The sequence below is a fragment of the Trachypithecus francoisi genome, unplaced genomic scaffold (assembly GCF_009764315.1).
Source record: "Trachypithecus francoisi isolate TF-2019V2 unplaced genomic scaffold, Tfra_2.0 Lachesis_group2, whole genome shotgun sequence".
Taxonomy (NCBI): Eukaryota; Metazoa; Chordata; class Mammalia; order Primates; family Cercopithecidae; genus Trachypithecus; species Trachypithecus francoisi.
The window spans coordinates 110,559,289-110,580,789 of NW_022681465.1; the positions used below are offsets into that span (position 1 = coordinate 110,559,289).

At 40.2% G+C, this 21,501-nt stretch overlaps 1 protein-coding gene across 10 annotated transcripts in view; it reads right to left on the reverse strand.

Annotated features, from left to right (window-relative positions):
- The window catches only part of NSD1 (nuclear receptor binding SET domain protein 1), a 178,076-nt gene that overhangs the window by 51,487 nt on the left and 105,088 nt on the right, over nt 1-21,501 (reverse strand). For all 10 annotated transcript variants that reach the window (XM_033180036.1, XM_033180029.1, XM_033180037.1 and 7 more), the window contains 6 exons: nt 15,009-15,133; nt 11,822-12,092; nt 10,477-10,586; nt 6,862-6,937; nt 4,567-4,685; nt 3,037-3,180 (listed from right to left, as the gene is read on the reverse strand). In XM_033180036.1, the coding sequence (XP_033035927.1) occupies nt 3,037-3,180; nt 4,567-4,685; nt 6,862-6,937; nt 10,477-10,586; nt 11,822-12,092; nt 15,009-15,133 (845 nt within the window). The remainder of the gene's footprint in view (nt 1-3,036; nt 3,181-4,566; nt 4,686-6,861; nt 6,938-10,476; nt 10,587-11,821; nt 12,093-15,008; nt 15,134-21,501) is intronic.

Sequence of the window (21,501 nt, forward strand, 5' to 3'; positions counted from 1 at the left end):
GACAGAGTCTTGCTCTGTCACCCACGAGGAAGCGCAATGGCGCAATCTTGGCTCACTGCCACCTGTGCTGCCCGGGGTTCAACTGATTTTCCTGCCTCAGCCTCCCGAGTAGCTGGGATTAGACGCACGCGCCACCATGCCTGGCTAATTTTTATATTTCTAGTACAGATGGGGTTTCACCATGTTGGCCAGGCTGATCTGAAACTCCTGACCTCGTGATCCACCCACCTGGGCCTCCCAAAGTACTGGGATTACAGGTGTGAGCCACCACACCCAGCCCAAATATTTTTTAAAGCCATGTACTACTATGAAAAGCGAACAAGGGTAAAGGTGACTAAATAAGTTTTAGCTTCAAAAACTCATAGAAACAGAATAGGTCTTGATCACTTAAGAATTAAAGCTTAAATAAAAAACTAACTAGGACAGCTTTAGGGAGAAAGGTTAGAAAGGTAGCCTGGAATTGATAGGAGACCCCAGGGAGTTTATCAACCTATAGTCTGAGCTATCGTCAAACGTCTGACTCCCATTATCTACTATTCACATGTAAAAATTGAAAAATAGCATTATATATTATACTTTGCATATTCACAGCGCCAATAACATAAGTTTTTATATATAGTAAAAAAACTTGACCTTCAGCACTTAAATAGGAAAACGTTAATTAAAATGTGGATAAGAAACAAAATTTTCGCATTAACTAAATGTTATAGACTAATTCTTCAACTGGGATAACCACGTAGTTTATCTTTCAAACTGGGACACTTAAGAGTGAAAGGAAGAGCTATTAATAAATTATGACAGCACAAGGGACCTACACAAAGACTGATCCAGACAAGCCAGGACCATAGGGTCACCTTACCTTAATCTTTTCATTAAATGATCTTTGTAAAATGTGTTTACACTCTGACTTGTCTCACTAAGTAAATAATGAGCGTAACTGTTTTTGAGGATTAACACTGTTGTTTGGGATCTGGTCCAAGTATATAATAGTGAAGATAATAGGCAAAGAAACTGGATTGAAATTATATTGGCAACAATAACATTTTCTGGTCTGAGTTTACTTTTTTAGAGATCTCAACTTATTTATCTATTGTTATTTATTATTTGTGAGATAGGGTCTCTCTCAGTCACCCAGATGGGAGTGCACTGGCATAACCATGGCTCACTAAAACCTCTACCTCCCGGGCTTCAGGTGATCCAACGACCTCAGCCTCCCCAGCAGGAGAAATACAGGCGCACACTATCACGCCTGGCTAATTTTTGTATTTTTGGCAGAGACAGGGTTTTACCATGTTGCCCAGGCTGGTCTCAAATTCCTGGGCTCAAATGATCCACCCACCTCACCCTTCCAAAGTGCTGAGATTAGTGCTGTGCTCGGCCTATGGTTTCAATTTAAAAAAGAAGAACTGGCCGGGGCGGTGGCTCACGCCTGAAATCCCAGCACTTTGGGAAGTTGAGGAGGGTGAATCACGAGGTCAGGAGATCGAGACCATCCTGGCCAACATGGTGAAACCTTGTCTCTGCTAAAAAATACAAAAAATTGGCCGGGCATTATGGTGGGCACCTGTAGTCCCAGCTACTCAGGAGGTTGAGGCAGGAGAATGGCGTGAACCCAAGAGGTAGAGCTTGCAGTGAGCAGAGATAGCGTCACTGCACTCCAGGCTGGGCAACAGAGCGAGACTCGGTCTCAAAAATGAAAGAAAGAAAAGAAAGAAAGAAAGAAAAGAAAGAAAAGAAAAGAAAAGAAAAGAAAGAAAGAAAGGAAGGAAGGAAGGAAGGAAGGAAGGAAGGAAGGGAAGAAAGAAAGGGAAGAAAGAAAGGGAAGAAAGAAAGGGAAGAAAGAAAGGGAAGAAAGAAAGGAAGAAAGAAAGGAAGGAAGAAAGAAAGAAAGAAAGAAAGAAAGAAAGAAAGAAAGAAAGAAAGAAAGAAAGAAAGAACTAATATCCTCAAGTTTTTGTTTACTTAAAAGAAAAGTCTGTAATCTTGACCTCTTGGGCTACAGGCATGAGCCACTGCAGCTGGCTCATTTTTTTAAAAAGAAATTTTTTTTCAATAGAGACAGGGGTCTCACTGTATTGCCCAGGCTGGTCTAGAACTCCTGGCCTCAAGTAATCCTGCTGCCTCGGCTTCCAAAAGCACTGTGATTATAGGTATGAGCCACTGCACATCGCCTATCTTCAAGTTTTTATATACCAAATTTTAAGAATTACATAGGTAAATCAAGACCATTAAAAAAATACTCAACTGGTCACTGACTCTACTCACAAAGACTAAAAGTCTCTTTAACAATAAAGTGGAATCCCGTATCTCGCAGAGAGGCAATCCAACACAATGGTGAAGACTCTAAACCAACCAAGTCCAACGGAGCTTAAAGGTTAGAAAAAAGGAGAGGGAGATTCTAAATCCAGACTGCTGAGGTTTAAATCCAGGGTTCTCTGATGAATATAAGCAAGTTATTTATCCTCTCTGTAATTTAGTTTCCTCATCTGCAAAATGGGGATAATCACAGAACTCTACTTATGAGATTATTAGGATGACTAAATAATGTAATATTTACAAAGTGCTTGGAAAAATACTTCATACACAGTAAATACTGTATAAATATTTATTAAATAAATAAAACAATATAGGTGGTAGGCTTTCTAAAGTCATCACATTAAAGGAAAAATATCTCAAAGCTAGAATTACCCTTGAAAAGTTCCTTACAAACCCAAAGATTCTGACACCATGAGAAGTACTGGAGAATTATATTTGAATAAGCAACCAGAGATTCGCATATTCCATCTCAGACTTGTTTCACGGCATATATTCCTTCATGGGCCTTAAGGGCAGGTGGTTCACCAACACTAAACTATTTCTCCAAGTATCTTTCTTTGTGGGGAGAAAAAAAGGGTCAAATCCTTAAAGAAAGTGACTCCACTGGGATCATCCAAAAGCATTGTTATTCTACCAAGAAACCATCATAAAGAGATGGAGTGGGTTTCCCTTTAAAGATGAACATGCAATGAAAACACAAGTTGGCAAACATTTCTCTACCTGACAAACATTCTCCTTGAGTGCAGCTCCTCCACCGCGTTCACCCTGCATCTTTTTAGAGGCAGGCATCCCAGAATCATGTTCCACACCTTCCTCAACAGTCTCCTTGGGGCTTGCGGCCGTCCTGTGAGGCATTAGTTCTCCCTTGCAAAGAAAAAATAATTTCCCACATCTGTATTAATGATGTCTCTTCCATTTGACCCCCTCCCTCTGGGCTGCTATTTGTCTAGCCATTAAGCACTTACAGATGTTCAGCCAATCACTCAGGCGGACTGCATGCAATGTTAGTTCTAACCCTGCTGTGATTGGGCGGGTAGTGGGCGCCTCATGCCCTGCCACTAACTGCTCTGAGGCTGTCTGTTCCACTGGAACTTTCTGAGCTGTTCCATTTTAAGGTTTCACTAAGGGAGAGAAAACATTCTTAAGTTTATTTGATTACTTATTTGTCCTTCCAAGATCAGTGTTTCCTAAATAATGCCCCTCTTGGGCATTCTATTCAAATTGTCCTGGAAAGAAACATTCTGCATCATAATGTGTGATGCTGACCTGACTTCTCTCTTTTAACTTGAGTTGGAAACCCAGAGATACTATCAATGATTGCACTGATGCTTTGCAAGTAAATGGTTTTAAATCTTTTGTTTCCTGAAGGCCGATATTGATAAAAATTGTCCTAAGATTAAGTAGCTGATGGTCTCAAGAAATAAGCAAGTAAATCTCCCCGCTAATCACAGCACTCTCAATTTGCTTTTTTTTTTTTTCAATTAGAGTCAAGGTCTCACTGTATTTCCCAGGTTGGTCTCGAAATCCTGTTCTCAAATGATCCTCCCACCTTAGCCTCCGAAAGAGCTGAGTGGCATGAGCCACCACAACACCCAGCCAGCAGTCTTAATTTTTTTCTTTTAAAACAGAGTTTCACTCTGTCACCCGGCTGGAGTACAGCGGCATGATTTCGGCTCACTGCAACCTCTGCCTCAAGGGTTCAAGTGATTCTTGTGCCTCTGTCTGATTAGCTGGAATTACAGGCGCACGCCACCACACTCAGCTAATTTCTATATTGTTAGTAGAGATGAGGTTTCACCATGTTGGCCAGGCTGGTCTCGAACTCTCAACCTTAAGTTATCTTCCCACCTCGGCCTCCCAAAGTGTTGGGATTACAGGAATGAGCCGCGGCGCCTGGCCAGTCTCAACTTTTATAGGGCAGTATCTAAGTTCCTTCAGATCATATATTGACTTGATATTGTGCTCTCTGGTTTTACAAGTTTACTTAACGATGAAACTATTATATACCTGATTGGACATCTACAGCATAGGATGTGATGATCTTTTAAAAAGACCATATTGACAGTTGCAATACATGCCTTGCCTTATTATTAGGATAAGGCTCTACTTTTCCTCTAAGATTCCTTATGGCCATCAGCCATTTCAGTAGAACAGCATTCTTAAGAAAACTCAATGGAAAGAGGGGTGTGGCCTCTGGTGTGAAAAGTAGCTTCTCTGTAGAAGGTGAAAAGATCAAGAACTGAGTATTACCTCTAAGCTTGGAATCTCTTTTGACGAGTCATCATTTTTCACTTTTTTACACTGCATCTTGGCTGCAGCATGCCTCTGTCGTTTTCGCTTCCTTGGTCTGTCAAATATCTTGGAAGTGCCTATGACAGGAAAATAGGTGTTATTTGCTGGCTAATAACACACATGTCCAAAATCTCTTATTAATAGAATAAAAACCAACCTTAAAACTCATTGAATTTTCTAGCTTTGTGGATTAGGAAAACGGGGGAAATAAGAATTAAGACTAACTCATGATGACATAACTAGATGGGAAATGGCTACATATATGTAACTTCTCCCTCATATAGATTAAATAATAAGTGTACAGGTTATTACAGAAATTTTAAATTATATGATTGAAATGACAAATCTTATAGTTCCTCAAAGGAATTAAATCCTATAGATGAAAGAGAAATGCTTTTTACTAGTCATGAAAAGATACCACTCCCTAGACTTCGAGATTGGAGACAATAATATAAATCACTATATGATTTATGGATTAAGGGCCGGGCACTGTGGCTCAAGCCTGTAATCCCAGCACTTTGGGAGGCTGAGGTCGGCAGATCACATGAGGTCAGGAGATCGAGACCATCCTGGCCAACATGGTGAAATCCTGTCTCTACTAAAAATACAGAATTAGCCAGGCATGGTGGTGCATGCCTGTAATCTCAGCTACTCAGGAGGCTGAGGCAGGAGAATCACTTGAAACCAGGAGGTAGAGGTTGCAGTGAGCCGAGATCGCGCTACCGTACTCCAGACTGGATAACAAGAGCGAAACTCTATCTCAAAAAAAAAGAAAAAGAAAAAAAAAGGATTAAGATAGAGAGCTGAGGCCCGGCACAGGGCACAGTGGCTCATGCCTGTAATACCAGCACTTTGGGAGGCCGAGGCGGGAGGATCATGAGGTCAGGAGATCGAGACCATCCTGGCCAACATGGTGAAACCCCATCTCTACTAAAAATACAAAACAAATTAGCCAGGTGTACTGGAATGCACTTATAGTCCCAGCTACTCAGGAGGCTGAGGCAGGAAAATTGCTTGAACCCAGGAGGCAGAGACTACAGTGAGCCAAGATCACACCACTGTTCTCCAGCCTGGGCGACACAGCCAGACTCTGTCTCAAACCAAAAAAAAAGAGAGAGAGAGAAATTCTTCTAGTCCCTCCTGCACTTTCCATTAAACACATTTCAACAGTGTTATAGAAACATCAAGGGGAATCTAAGAGATATTTTATAAAACATTCTAGGATATTTATGCTAGTTAACAATATGAAAGGTGGAGTTTTGAAGACTGCCTCAATGAGCTCTTTTTTGACTGCCTGATTGAGTTGGAGAAGCTCTGTCATCAAAACTGCTTGCAGCCTAACACTAAAAGAAGATATAATATGAGTACAACAGAAAGGTCTGAAATTCTCATAAGCTGGAACACTTACACAAAATTTATAATGGATAAAGTTCATGTTGTAGGTTTTATTTCAAAAATGAAATATAAAAATACAGGAAAAGAGCTGATGTCATTATTACTACTATTATTTTAAGAGACATGGTCTCTCACTGTTGCCCAGGCTACAGTGGCTGGTGTGAGCAACAGCTTACTGTCGCCTCAACCTCTTGGGCTCAAGGGATCTTCCCACATCAGCTTAACAAGTAGCTGTGACTATAGAAATACACCACCATGCCCAGCTAATTTTTTTTTTAATTGTAGATAGAGACAGGGTCTCACTAAGTGCCAAGCCTGGTCTGGATGGAACACCTGGCCTCAAGTGTTACCTTATCTTGGCCTCCCAAAGCGCTGAATTGCAGTTGTGGGCCACCATGATCGGCCTGATATTATTTCGAAAGCAGCTTATTTTTAAATCTTACAAGCAAATTGAGCAACCTATGGGATTACAATTGCCACATGGCTAAAATAAGCTAACATATTGCTAGATTTACTTGTTAGAAAATTTAATAATCATAGGCCACATGAAATATAATATTCCCATGATACTCTTTGCTCATCTTCACATTTCTTCTATAAAACAGGAATACTATAGATAATAACCTAACTCTCTGTAACGCTTTAGCAAGATTACAGGTAGCATTCCTACTAAAAGCCCTGGTAGATGTTCAATTTATGAATATTTTATCTGTTTGACGAAGCGGATTTTGGACAAACCAGTTTTAAAACGTGTACCTCACTGGTCTGGTTTACACATGTAACAATTTTTATGGTTAACAGACAAAGCGCTTCAAACTTACTACTGCATTACACTTTTTAAATCTCAAAAATACTCACCTCCACCAAAATCTTTTGAATAAGATGTGGCACAAGATTCAGTTATGCCATTCTCCAGGTGACCAGCTTCATAGCACTACAAATAAGTGAAAACAACACCATTTACAGAGGAATGAAAAAATAAACCCTTTATTTTATATGCCAAAGTCTGAATTGTCAGCTGCCACGGATATTGAATTTTGACTTGTTTTAGGAATTAAAAACATGAACGTGACCATAGTAAAGGGTTGAACAGAAACTTCAGGGGGAAAGGAAATCAGATTTTAAAATGCTCCAATAGACTGGGCACGGTGGCTCACACCTGTAATACTAGCACTTTGGGAGGCTAGGGTGGATCACCTGAGGTTAGGAGTTCAAGACCAACCTGACCAACATGGAGAAACCCCATCACTACTAAAAATACAAAATTAGTCGGGGGTGGTGGTACATGCCTGTAATCCCAGCTACTCAGGAGGCTGAGGCAGGAGAATTGCTTGAACTCGGGAGGCAGAGGTTGCGGTGAGCCAAGATCGCACCATTGCACTCCAGCCTGGGCAACAAAAGCGAGACTCCGTCTTTTTTTAAAAAAAAAAAAAAAAAAAAAAAAAAAAGCTCCAACAGACCTGTGAACACTACATACTCCTTAAGAAAAAATAAAGACTTGCCAGAAATTTCCAACATATAGACTAGATACACAATGCTTTCCGTGACTGAAGTGGAGAAAGAGAAGAGGTATGTACAGGCTCAATTTTATGGCAGTCCACCCTGTTCTTAAAATCCATCTTCCTGGTCGAGTGCAGTGGCTCATGCCTGTAATCTCAGCACTTTGGGAGGCCGAGGAGAACAGATCACCTGAGGTCAGGAATTTGAATCCAGCCTGGCCAACCACGGCCAACATGGTGAAACCCCGTTTCTACTAAAAATATAAAATTTAGCTAGGTACAGTGGCACACGCCTGTAATCCTAGCTACTAGGGAGGCTGAGGCAGGAGAATTGTTTGAACCCGGGAGGCAGAGGTTGCCCTGAGCCAAGATCGCGCCACTATACTACAGCCTGGGAGACAGAGCAAGTCTCAAAAAAAAAAAAGAAAAAAGAAAAATAATCCATCTTCCTACAATTGTATTCTCAGCTATTAGATATGACACAGACCTGTTTACTTGGTGAACTGCATATTAAACAGTTCTGAAATACTGAATGGCATGCCAACCAAAAATGACTTCAGATCAATCCAAATTAAAGCAACATTAAAACTCAAAACAAATACTCAACATCAGGAGTCTAATCAAGAGCCAAACATTTTATTTACCCACTACTAATACTTGTATGAATTAGTTCCATCCCAAGCAAATGTATTTTCCTACAAGAATGATAATATTCTTCATCATAACTGTAAAACAACATTTAGTGGTTACAAAAAGTCAGTATAATAAAGGCCATTCTGGTCAGGCGCGGTGGCTCACACCAGTAATCCCAGCACTTTGGGAGGCTGAGGCAGGCAGATCACCTGAGGTTGGGAGTTCGAGACCAGTCTGACTACCATGGAGAAATCCTGTCTCTACTAAAAATATAAAAAATTAGCCAGGCATGGAGGCACATCCCTGTAATCCCAGCTATTGGGGAGGCTGGGGTAGGAGAATCGCTTGAACCTGGGAGGTGGAGGTTGCAGTGAGCTGAGAATGAGCCATTGCACTCCAGCCGGGACAACAAGAGCGAAACTTTGTCTCAAATAAATAAATAAATAATAAAGGCCATTCTTGCTGTAGAGTTCCTAATGTTTGGAACTTAAACAAGATAAAATACAGCTGTGAATTTCTGAATGCTCATTTTATCATATTAATAAATCATAAGACTGCAATTCTCCTCATGTTCTGTATATATCAGAAATCTAACCATGTCAAGTAAAATGAATGGGCAAATGTTAGGTATCCAATTCAACAAAACGAGACTCCTAGACAAATCCACAAAATACATTTTTGTAATTTTTTTAAAAATAGCAATCATTTTATTTAGATAACACATTAGTTCACTGTTTAACAGTTACCCAAAAGCTGTGGAACAAAATAATTACAATGCTCCCCAAACTACAGTCAGAGAATAATGCAGGAAATATTCTCATTTCTATTATAATCAATTTTATAACTTAAAATAAAAATTAACAGCACACACACAAATACACACGCACACACACACAACAATCATACCATATGAATAAAAATCAAACTGTTCTGTTTAGAATGAAAAAGACCAAAGAACTTCTTAGAGGATATGACTAAGATGCTAGTAACTTACTTTGTGTATATAGTCTAGTGTGGATATACATTAAGCCAGAGTACCCTTAAAGCACTACCAGAACAGATCATTTCTCATTGTTTGACATACTGATTAATCCACCTGTGACATACTGATTAATCCACCTGCAGACAGGGTGGTGGTGTGCCTGGTAAACTAAAATGGAACTGAATCATGGCTTTAGCCTTATGACAAAATATACCTCAGAGTAACCAGGAATTCAACAATGAAGTAGGGTCAGATGGCAGGATAAACTCCCAAACAGACAAGAGGACACTTTTCTCCAGAGTTTGGTGCTAGCCATAACCAATAATTCTGATTTTCTCTTGCTCTGGTCCCAAATTAAATGGCAACCACCCTCCCCAAAAGTAAAAATTCAACAGTGACAAAGAGTTATTAAGTATAATTAATACTTCAAAGAGACTGGGAATCTGAGAGAGGGTGAGGATAAATATCAGGGAATTTTTTTTTTTTTTTTTTTTGAGAGAGAGAGAGTCTTGCTCTGTCACCTAGGCTGGGGTGCAGTGGCGTGACCTCAGCTCACTGCAACCTCTGCCTCCCAGGTTCCAGCAGTTCTCCTGTCTCAGCCTCCCGAATAGCTGGGATTACAGGCAGGTACCACAACGCCCAGATATATATATATATATATTTGTATTATTAGTAGAGACAGGGTTTCACGATGTTGGCCAGGCTGGTCTCCAACTCCTGACCTCAAGTGATCCACCCGCCTCGGCCTCCCAAAGTGCTGAGATTACAGACGTGAGCCACTGTGCCCAGCCATCACACTAGATTTCTTGAATAAAACACAAAAAGTATTCATCACATAAATAAAAAAAAAAAAACTGAAACTCTGTCTCTACCAAAAAAAATACAAAAAATGAACTGGGGAGCCTGGGAGGCAGAGATTACAGTGAGCCAAAATTATGCTGCTGCACTCCAGCCTGGGTGACAGAATCAGACCCTGTCTCAAAAAAAAAAAAAACAAAAGGGCTACGACAACACAGCAATAGGATAGAGTAGACTAGTGGTGCTTGAGATAGTAGTTTAGTAGAAAACAGGATTTGAACCCAGAAAAGAAATCATAACAAACACAAACTTAATCTTCAATGCATTTAAAAAATCTTTTCACTTGGAAAGGAAACCTGAAACCAGTTTATATACATACATGATCACACAACTGCAAAACAGTCTTTCATGTAGGAACTCTCAGATCATGTATGCCTGCTGACACACACACTAATTTCTGTATGTATGTACATCGATGTTATAACTACTACTCAAAATGTCATTTTTAAAATTCCTCATTTCCTGAGTTTCTTTCTTTTACAACTTACAAAAATAACATACCTTTTTAGAAAGGCCAAGGTCCCCCTTCTTGGGCATAAATCCAGGGTCTAAATCATTGGATTCAAGAAGTTTCTTAGTTGGTTTTCTTTGACGTTTACTTTCATAATTTCCTGAAATGCATGTATCTTTACATTAGATGATTTAGAAACCGGGCATAAGTTAATTTTTTAAAAATCTGTATACCACACAAAATGAATCTCAATGTTTTTGATGTTTTCCCCATCATCTTATGGGAAGAGGCAGGAGGGTAATTTATTTATTATAAAATATTAGTAAACAAAACAAGTAAATAGTTCTCAATGCAAGCACAAACTAATGTGAGGGATGTGTGTGTGGTGACTTTAAATCACAAAATAACTAAGGGAGAAATCAAAAGGACAGAACTCTATAGCAACCGATTGTTGGTGAGGACAAAATAAGAAGTGGAGTGAAACAGAGCTTTGGATAATGGTCATAAATGGACCAAGATTACAGTTCCTGCTCTGCCCCTAAGTAAATAAAATTCAATAGGTAAAAGACAGTTCATAGGATCACTCAAGAATTATATAAAAGAGCTGACTTAATAGAGTTTGGCACGTAGTAGGTACTGAAATAACTATCTTTACTATTCTTTCAAAAATCTTTTTTATTATACCCAACTAGTTTAAGCACAATTGGAATCGTTTCTTTAAGTAGTAACATCAAAAGCTACTGTTGATAATGTAAAAAAGTTACATCCAAATTTAAAGGGGTACAGAAAAGAGGATTCTTCCCATTCCTTGACTGACTATAATGTTCAATAGTTACAAGATGAATTAGAGACAATATGTTTAGATCCAACTCTCCCCAGGTGATATATAAAGAATCATCAAGTGAGAAGTAACTGGTAATTAACTTCTAATGAACTGGTAATTACTATGTTGTCAGGTATATCATATTATACATTAATACATTATGATCTCCATTTTACAAATGAGGAAACAAGTTCAGAGATTAAACAACTTCCCAAGTAACACAAGGATTGGTGGAGCCAGCACTTGAAGCATAATGCTTTTTCCACTAATGTGCAGCGCCCCTCTTGAAGCCCTGTTATCCTGGTTGTTAATTTACACAGTGGCTGATCAACAATCATGAAGAGCAACACTGGAGCAAGGAGCATATTTATTAAAAATACATCTTGATAGCGTGCCACAATTCGTGGTTAGTAACTACATCTAATTAGCCATCATTTTAAGTATTTCCCAGGACAAAGGGGGATAGTTTATTGTATACAGATAAAATGTTGGCTTTACATCAAAACATACTAAAATCTCCTGCTTCCTCTAATCATATCTGCTCAAATACTGAGACCCCAACCCCACCTTACCTGGCGTTTTAACTAGCAATTCCTCAGACTCAAGGGCAGGCCGTGGAGAGACTTCCGGAGCCACAGGCACAGACAAGGTCAGCTGCGGCAACTCAGCATGTCCACCTCCAAGTTCTGACTGAGCCAAGGGGCCCTCCAAAAACGGAGCCTCCCTTTCAAGAACTGGAGGCTCTTCTTTGGTTGAAATCAAAGAATTCTCGTCCACCTGCTTGTTCTGAGCACTAGATCGACCTCGGGCTAGTAGGCTTTCCTCTTCACAGCGGGAACTTACCTAAGAACAAAAAATAAAAATAGAGTCCACAGGCCAAAACTGTTGTAATTTAAGTGTAAAAAAGAATAACATACTTTAAAAGGAATGAAATTCTGACAAAGGCTACAAAAAGTGGATGAACCTTGAAGACATTATGTATGCTAAGGGAAATTACTTAGACACAAAGAACAAATATCATATGATTTCAAGTATATGAGGTATCTAGAATAAGAAAATTCTTAAGACAGAAAATAGAATGGCAATTGCCAGGGGCTGAGCAGAAAAGGGAGTTATCGGTTAGTGGGTATTGACTTTTAGCTTGGAAAGATGAAAAAAAGTATTGAGATGGATGGTGGAGATGGTTGCACAACAATGTAACTGTGCTTCACGCCACTGAACTGTACACTTAAAAATGGATAGGCCGGGCGCGGTGGCTCACGCCTGTAATCCCAGCACTTTGGGAGGCCAAGGCGGACGGATCATGAGGTCAGGAGATCGAGACCATCCTGGCGAACACGGTGAAACCCCGTCTCTACTAAAAATGCAAAAAAATTAGCCGGGCGTGGTGGCAGGCGCCTGTAGTCCCAGCTTCTAGGGAGGCTGAGACAGGAGAATGGCATGAACTCTGGAGGCGGCGGAGCTTGCAGTGAGCAGAGATCGCACCACTGCACTCCAGCCTGGGCGACAGAGTGAGACTCTGTTGCAAAAAAAAAAAAGGATAAAATAGGCCGGACGCAGTAGCTCGTGCCTATAATCCCAGAACTTTGGGAGGCCGAGGTGGGCAGATCACGAGGTCAGGAGATCGAGACCACCCTGGCTAACACGGTGAAACCCCATCTCTACCTAAAAATGAAAAAAATTAGCCAGGCATGGTGGCGGGCACCTGTAGTCCCAGCTACTCGGGAGGCTGAGACAGGAGAATGGTGTGAACCCAGGAGACGGAGCTTACAGTGAGCCGAGATCACGCCACTGCACTCCAGCCTGGGTGACAGAGCGAGACTCCATCTCAAAAAAATTAAAAAATAATAAATAAATAAATAAATAAAAAAGAATAAAATAATAAAATTTGTTATATATATATTTTAATCAAAATTAAATGAAGTTGACTGAGACACTGAAGCTATAATATAAGTCCACAACAATAATTCAAAAGCAGGGGAAAAAGACTGCTCTAATGTTTCCAATTAAAACAACTACTAATAAACTCTTTAATGTTACAATTGGTAATTAATGGGAAAGAAAGAAGCACTTATTCTGCCTTTCAAGTATTTCAGGACAATAACAGAGTCCAGTTAATGAAAGAGACTATCAGTTAATAAAAATAGGGAAAGTAATAAAATCTGAAAGTCTTCATTTTGTAACCTCTAATAATATTATTGATATAGGTAAAGATCTTCAACTGGGGTTTTCAAAAAAACCATCAGGGAAGCTGAGCATGGTGGCTCACACCTGTAATCCCAACACTCTGGGAGGCTGAGGCAGAAAGATCACTGGAGCCCAGGAATTCGAGATCAGCCAGGGCAACACAGCGAGACACTGCCTCTACAAAAAAATTGTTAAAAATTAGCCAGGTGTGGTAGTGTGCACCTGTGGTCCCAACTACTCAGGAGGCTGAGATGGAAGGACTGCTTAAACCCAGGAGGTCAAGGCTGTAGTGAACCGTGTTCATGCATCTCTGCACTCCAGCTTGGGCAAGATGCTGTCTCAATTTTAAAAAAGAAAGAACAAACTCAGGGAATGGCTGATGGGAATAAAACATTCCTTTTTTTAACCCTCTAGTATGCAATTCTATATTACACATCATCATCTCTGATATAGTCTAGCTAAAAATGTTCAACTTCAATCTATCAAACTGATAGGTTCTATCTTCCACTTTACAGAGAACAGGAGATAGAGAAAACAATCTAACTGACACCTATGAGGAAGCAATTACACAAATACAGAAAGTAGATAACTTTACATGTCACTCTCTTATAGACATGATCATGATCGTGAAAAAAGGGATTATTCTGAATTCAAAGTGATCTGAGAACCATAACAACCAGTTACAATGAGTAGTCCTAGATTGAGTCCTGGTATGAATAATCCAAAGGTAAAGGTTAGGGGATAACTGGTGAAATTTGAAAGACAGTTGATGTCAGATAAACAGATCTTATATAAGATGTAAATATGTTAAACTGATTATAAAGGAAAATGCTTTTTTTTTTTTTTGTGAGATGGAGTCTCGTTCTGTCGCCCAGGCTGGAGTGCAGTGGCCTGATCTTGGCTCACTGCAAGCTCCGCCTCCCGAGTTCCCGCCATTCTCCTGCCTCAGGCTTCCGAGCAGCTCGGGACCACAGGCGCCCACCACCATGCCCAGCTAATTTTTTGTATTTTTTTAGTAGAGACGGGGTTTCACCATATTAGCCAGGATGGTCTCGATCTCCTGACCTTGTGATCCGCCCACCTCGGCCTCCCAAAGTGCTGGGATTACAGGTGTGAGCCACCGCGCCCGGCAAATGCTCCATTTTTAAACTATATATTAAACTATGTAGGGGTAGAATGTCAAAATGTCTCTTAAATACTGCATTTTTTAAAAACTGAATTAAAAAATAAGACAAGATATATTTACTTTTGAAATCAGGGTCAGACTATATATATTTCACTTTATATCCTATATATTTACTTAAGATTAAATCATAACAATATTCCTAAGTCATTAAATATTCTTTGAAGGCAAAGAGGGAAAAATATATACATAAAGAAATACAATATGTAGACTCATTTATATATTTCCTGAATAATCACTAAATCCTAAGTACTGTGCTAGAAGCTAAGAATAAAAAACAAGATCCCAGTTAAATAAATTATTGTTTTATGAAGGTAAAGTATGACACTGAAGATAAAATTGTAGTTTCCTAAGGACCAGTGAAAGTTTGCCGAAATTTTGCAACATACCTTGTGCACCTGCTCCTGTACCTTCTTTTGTTTTTTCTTAGGAGCAAATATCTGATCATATTCTTCTGTGTATTCCAAAAGCCACTTGCTTGGCTTCCTAAGGCGTTTCTTCTCTGACCGCACAGCTAAAAGATGATAAACACATTCGATATTAATCAAAAAGCTTCAGGAAAATCCACTGTTTTTATGAGACCATCTGATACTCCCAAAAGTAACCAGATGGGAAACCACATAGTAAAATAGACTATGGCTTAAGATGCAAAAGGCACAAAATGGCTTATGTTTTCTCATATGCAAAAGGAGCTAGGGGAGACAAAAGGGCTTGTGTTACCTTATATACGTATATTACAGAATATATGTGGCCCATCCAATATTGAGGAAAGGGTTAAATTTAAAGCCAGGTCTTATAGTCACTGACACCTGTACATATAAAGCCAATATATGCCAAAAAAAAAAAAAAAAAAGAAATAGCATCTAGAACAGGTTAATGGGTAAAATACATTTTGAGTTACAGGTTAAGTATGCCTTATCTGAAATGCTTGGGATCTGACGTGATTCAGAATTTTTCTTATTTTGGAATATTTGCATATATATAGTAAGTTATCTTGGGGATGGGACCCAAGTTGAAACACCAAATTCATTTATGTATTATATACATCTTTTATACACACAGCCTGAAGGTAATTTTACAAAATATTTATTTTCTGCATTATACAAAGTTTGTGTACAGTGAACCATAAGAAAGCAAAAATGTCATTATCTCAGCCACCCATGTGGAATATCTGTGGTTGTTTGGCATTACCATCATTACTGCCTCTGAATTTATATGCTACTGGCAGGCAAACATTTTCTTACACTTATTCACACATAAGTACTTAACAGTAAAAATATGACATGCCATTAATACAGTGAGAAAGTAATGTGTTCAGGGTAGCTAAGCAGCACAGTAGCATCACTAGAATACTTGTATCAGCTCATAAAAAACAGTAATTACAACATCAGGCTTTGTGTCTCCATCTATGATGCTGTGTTTTGATTAAAAGGTTACTGTATACTGTTTTATTTTATGAGGTAAGAAGAAACATCATCAGAAGCAGTTGAGGAGCCAGGAAGTCCTCTAGGAATAAAGAGGCATTCTGTGGGATGGCTTTTTAAAATGTTTCCTCTAAAGTCATCTGTCTCATTAACAAGTATTGTCTAGAAAGACCTCATTTTATGCATTTATTTATTTTTTGAGACGAGGTCTTGCTCTGTCACCCAGGCAGGGGTGAAGTGGCGTGATCTCAGTTCACTGCAACCTTCGCCTCCCAGGATCAAGTGACTCTCCTGCCTCAGCCTCCTAAGTAGTTAGGATTACAGGCGCCTGCCACCACATCCAGCTAATTTTGTATTTTTAGTAGAGACAGCGTTTCACCACGTTGGCCAGGCTGTTCTCGAACTCCTGAACTCAAGTGATCTGCCCGCCTTAGACTCCCAAAGTGCTAGGATTACAGGCGCGAGACACTGCACCCGGCCCAAGGCTCTCATTTTATAAACTGACATGATTTCTTTTTCTGTTATGAAGGAACACTGCTCTGGTCCTTCAATAAGCCCATCACATACATTAACCATGTCATCTATAGGTACTTTTTCTGCAGTGTTAATGTCATCTTCATTATCACAATCACCCTGATTCAGATCTATCACCATGGCTGAACGAAGAAACTGGAGCCTCTCTGTCGATATTAAAAGCTTTCTTGTTATCCACTTCTTCCAGCTTACTGACAAACTGAAGGTATTCTTTTTACATATGTAAGGATGTTACATATTTTTCTTACTTTACTGAAGAAGGTCATCAAAATCACCACCTTGTTCATTATCATCAGTGAACACAGTTGAAGGTCAGAAGTTGTGCTAGCCATGCACAGCTGTACCTTTAGTCACTGTGTTCCAGGCACTGACAACAGCATATATGGCATCCTTCACTCCTTTTGAAACCCTTTCACACATATACATCTATTCATAGCTACCAGCGTATTGTTCAAGAAAGTGTTTTTATATTTACTCTTCATCAATCTAGGGATTCACTGGTCATATGGCAGTGAAGTCACACTTCAAGGAAAGCACGTGGCATAAACATTATTTTTGATAAAACTTCAGCTGCAGGATGAGCCAAAGAGTTCTCAAGGAGGAACAGTCATCATCCAGTCCAGCTTCCCTGAAATAAGCACCAACTACCGCTACAAAATGTTTGTGGAACCAATCAGAAAAGATGTCCCTAGATATCCATGCCTTTCTGTTAGCTTAGTAACGAACTGGTAAGAAATTCATGCCTGTGGGTCAGGTGCGGTGGCTCAGGAGTTCAAGACCAGCCTGGCCTATGTGCTGAAAGCCTGTCTCTACTCAAAAAGAAAAAAAATTAGCCGGGCATGGTGGTTCACGTCTATAATGCAAGCTACTCCAGATGCTGAGGCACGAGAATCACTTGAACCCGGGAGGCAGAGGTTGCAGTGAGCCAAGATCTAGCCACTGCACTCCAAGCTGGGTGACAGAGCCAAACTTTAAAAAAACAAAAATTCATGCCTTGGGACTCAGTGCAGTGGCTCACGCCTATAATCATAGCACTTAGGGAAGCCAATGCAGGAAGATCACTTGAGCCCAGGAGTTCAATACCAGCCTAGTTAACATAGTGAGACCCCATCTCTACTACAAATTAAAAAAATTAGCCAAGCGTAGTAGCACATAGCTGTAGTCCCAGCCACCAGGGAGGAATGCTTGAGTCTCAAGATCAAGGCTACTGTGAGCCGTAATTGAGCCACTGCACTTAAGCCTAGACAACAGAGTGAGACTATCTCCAAAAAAAGAAAATAAAATAAATTCATGCCTTGAAATCACTAAGAGTAAGAACACAAGCTTTTGCCTATCATACCAAGTTTACACTTACACATGCCTGCTTAATTAGCACGTCCCAGCACAGTTACTCTGTCCTAGTCATCCTGAATTCCTGTAGGGGCTATCTCATCAGCTGTAGGCAGTGTCCTTCTGGGACAGTAACACCAAAACAGTGATGTTTTTCACTAGCATTATTATATACTGTTTCTAGTGGCAGATTTTCATCAACAATAACCTCAGCAAAATCACCAATGAATCTCTGCTGCTTCAAGATCAGCAGATGCTTTATCACCACAAATTTCTCTCTCTCTCTTTTTTTTTTTTAAGACAGAGTTTTTCGCTCTTGTTGCCCAGGCTGGAGTGCAATGACATGATCTCGGCTCACTGCAACCTCTGTCTCCCGGGTTCAACTGATTCTCCTGCCTCACCCTCCCAAGTAACTGGGATCACGGGCACATGCCACTACGCCCAGCTAATCTTTGTATTTTTAGTAGAGATGGGGGTTTCACCACGTTGGCCAAGCTGGTCTCAAACTCCAGACCTCACGTGATCTGCCTGCCTCGGCCTCCCAAAGTGTTGGGATTACAGGCATAGGCCACCATTCCTGGCCCTATTATCACCACAAATGTTTAAAAGGTTAATACCATGATTTTTCAGAAATTTCTGCAACCAGCCTGTTGAATATTCACAGTTCCTTTCAATTTTCAGTTCATCATGACATATCTTTATTTCATGACTAGTACACAGTAAGTTGCATGTGTTCACTGCACTACTGATAGATCCACTCTCAATACACAATGGAGATCTTCATTATTAGTTTCATGTAGTGTTTTTCTGTATTTCATTAACTTTCCCCGTTTCTTCATATCATACACGGTGGTCATTCTAATACCATACCCTTCTGTAAGATGTTTGACACACCACTGTCTAGTTTCTCCAAGAGCCTGACTTACTTTCTGCACAATACATAAATTCTTCCTCTTTTCTTATTACTCTTATCCATGGGGATATCTTCAGGCTTTCTGAAAAGTTCAACAAAATCTTTATACCACAAATCAGGAAAAAAAATTATTTTTAATTTAAAAACACAATGAATAATGCAAGGAGGCTTTTGCCCCATGTGGGTTATTTTGGAAAACTTTCTTTGGTGCATCCAGCCTGCATGTGTGCCATTTTATCACCTTTTATGGGTATAATTGCATGGGAAAATCTGGCCATGAATGTAAAAGACATATCTAAGCTGAAGGGGGCTGGAAGGATGGTTTTTCCCTGGGGGACGTTGAATAAACTGTGCTGTGTGTTCCTGTGTTCTGATTGATGCATTGTATGAGGTCAGCTGTGGAATTTTCCACTTGTGGCATTATGTCAATATTCAAAAAGATTTCAATTTTGGAGCATTTTGGATTTTCGGATTAGGAATGCTCAACCTGCATTTTAAACAATATATCTATGGATTATGTAGAATATCAGAATGACATTTCAACAGAATATTATATAATCAGCACTACCACATAAATTTCAAAAAATTCAGTATCATATGGTTGTGTTTACTGTCTCATGCTAAAAAACTGAGAATTATACATCTAAACAGAATTATCAAAAAACGTAAAAGGCATGGGAGGCCAAGGTGAGTAGAAGGTTTGAGTCCAGGAGTTCAAGAACAGCCTGGGCAACAAAGTGAGACCATGCCTCTACTAAACATAAAAAAAAAGCTGCCTGTGATGGCACACACCTGTGGTCCCAACTACATGGGAGACTGAAGCAGGAGGATGGCTTCAGCCCAGGAGATAGGGGCTGCAGTAAGCCAAGATAGTGCCACCACACTCAAGCCTGAATGACACAGCGAAACCCTATCTGTAAATATAAAATAATAATACTATATATAATTAATTATATGTAATTATCTCAATAACACAAAAGTATATGTCATATACACAAAAGGCAGGAGAATAAGATTTAATATATATGCAATTGCTTTATGGATCAAAAGAAAAGAAAAAAATTGAAAGATTAAAAATGGAATCTTAGGTACATCTTTTAAAAAAATCTTGTGACGGGTGGGGCGCAGTGGCTCATGCCTGTAATCCCAGCACTTTGGGAGGCCGAGGTGGGTGGATCACCTGAGGTCAGGAGTTCAAGACCAGCCTGGCCAACATGGAAAAATCCCGTCTCTACTAAAAATACAAAAATTGTGTAGTGGCACACGCCTGTAGTCCCAGCTACTCAGGAGGGTGAGGCAGGAGAATTGCTTGAACCCGGAAGGTGGAGGCTGTAGTGAGTAGAGATTGCGCCACCGAACTTTAGCCTCTGTCTCAAAAAATAATAATCTTGTCATGTTTTATGATCAAAATATCAAAGCATACATTTTTCTTCAAAGTAATGGTGAAAACAGCTAGGCAAAGTGGTCCACACCTGTAATCCAAGTACTTTCGGAGGCACAGGCAGGAGGATTACTTGAACCCAGGAGAGTTAAACACAAGCCTGGGGCACATGGTGAGACCTCATCCCTACAAAAAGTTAAAAAATTAGCTAGGCGTGGTGGCACGTGCCTGTAGTCCCAGCTATTTGGGAGGTTGAGGCGGGAGATCGCTTGAGCCCAGGAGTTCGAGGCTGCAATGAGCTAGGATTGTGCTACTGCACTCCAGCCTGGACAACAGAACAAAACCCTGTCTCAAAGTGGCGGCAGGGTGGTGACTTACACAAACCCATAAAATTAGTTTATTATTGAGGTGACAAGGTCATAATTACATCCCAAAGTTTCTCAAAACTCCCCATGAACACTTTTCATTAAAACAGGTCCCTATGCTATCATATCATGCCCCTTTTCCCCCTCCATCACTACCCGCCACACACAAATTGGATCTCAATCCTAGACAGTCTCCCTCCTTTGTCTTCTTCTTGGCATGTTCCATAGGCTAAGTCTTGTTGCGTTTCCTCTTTTTTTTTTTTTTGAGACAGTCTTGCTTTGTCGCCCAGGTTGAAGTGCAATGATGTGATCTCGGCTCACTGCAACCTCCACCTCATGTGTTCAAGTGATTCTTGTGCCTCAGTCTCCTGAGTAGCTGGGACTACAGGCACATGCCACCATGCCTGGCTAATTTTTTGTATTTTTTAGTAGACAGACAGGGTTTCATCATGTTGGCCCAGCTGGTCTCGAACTCCTGACCTCAGGTCATCTGCTCGCCTCAGCCTCCCAAAGTGCTGGGATTATAGGCTTGAACCACCATGCCCGGCCACGTTTCCTCTTATAATTGCTGTTTCCACTCTACCTTTGGGGTTTGCTTCTCTCATAGAGTAACTTCTCAGACTAGGCTTCAATCTTCCAGTTCTCTATTTCCTTGCAGCTCACAATGAAACCAGCAGATAGCACAAAACACTAGAAATTAAAGTGAGAAATTCTGTACTGGATACATCTATTAGGTGACAGAGACCTTATGGCTCATAAAACCTAAAATATTTACTATCTGGGCCGGGCACGGTGGCTCACGCCTGTAATCCTAGCACTTTGGGAGGCCGAGGCGGGCGGATCACGAGGTCAGGAGATCGAGACCATCCTGGTTAACACAGTGAAACCCCGTCTCTACTAAAAATATAAAAAAATTAGCTGGGCATGGTGGCAGGC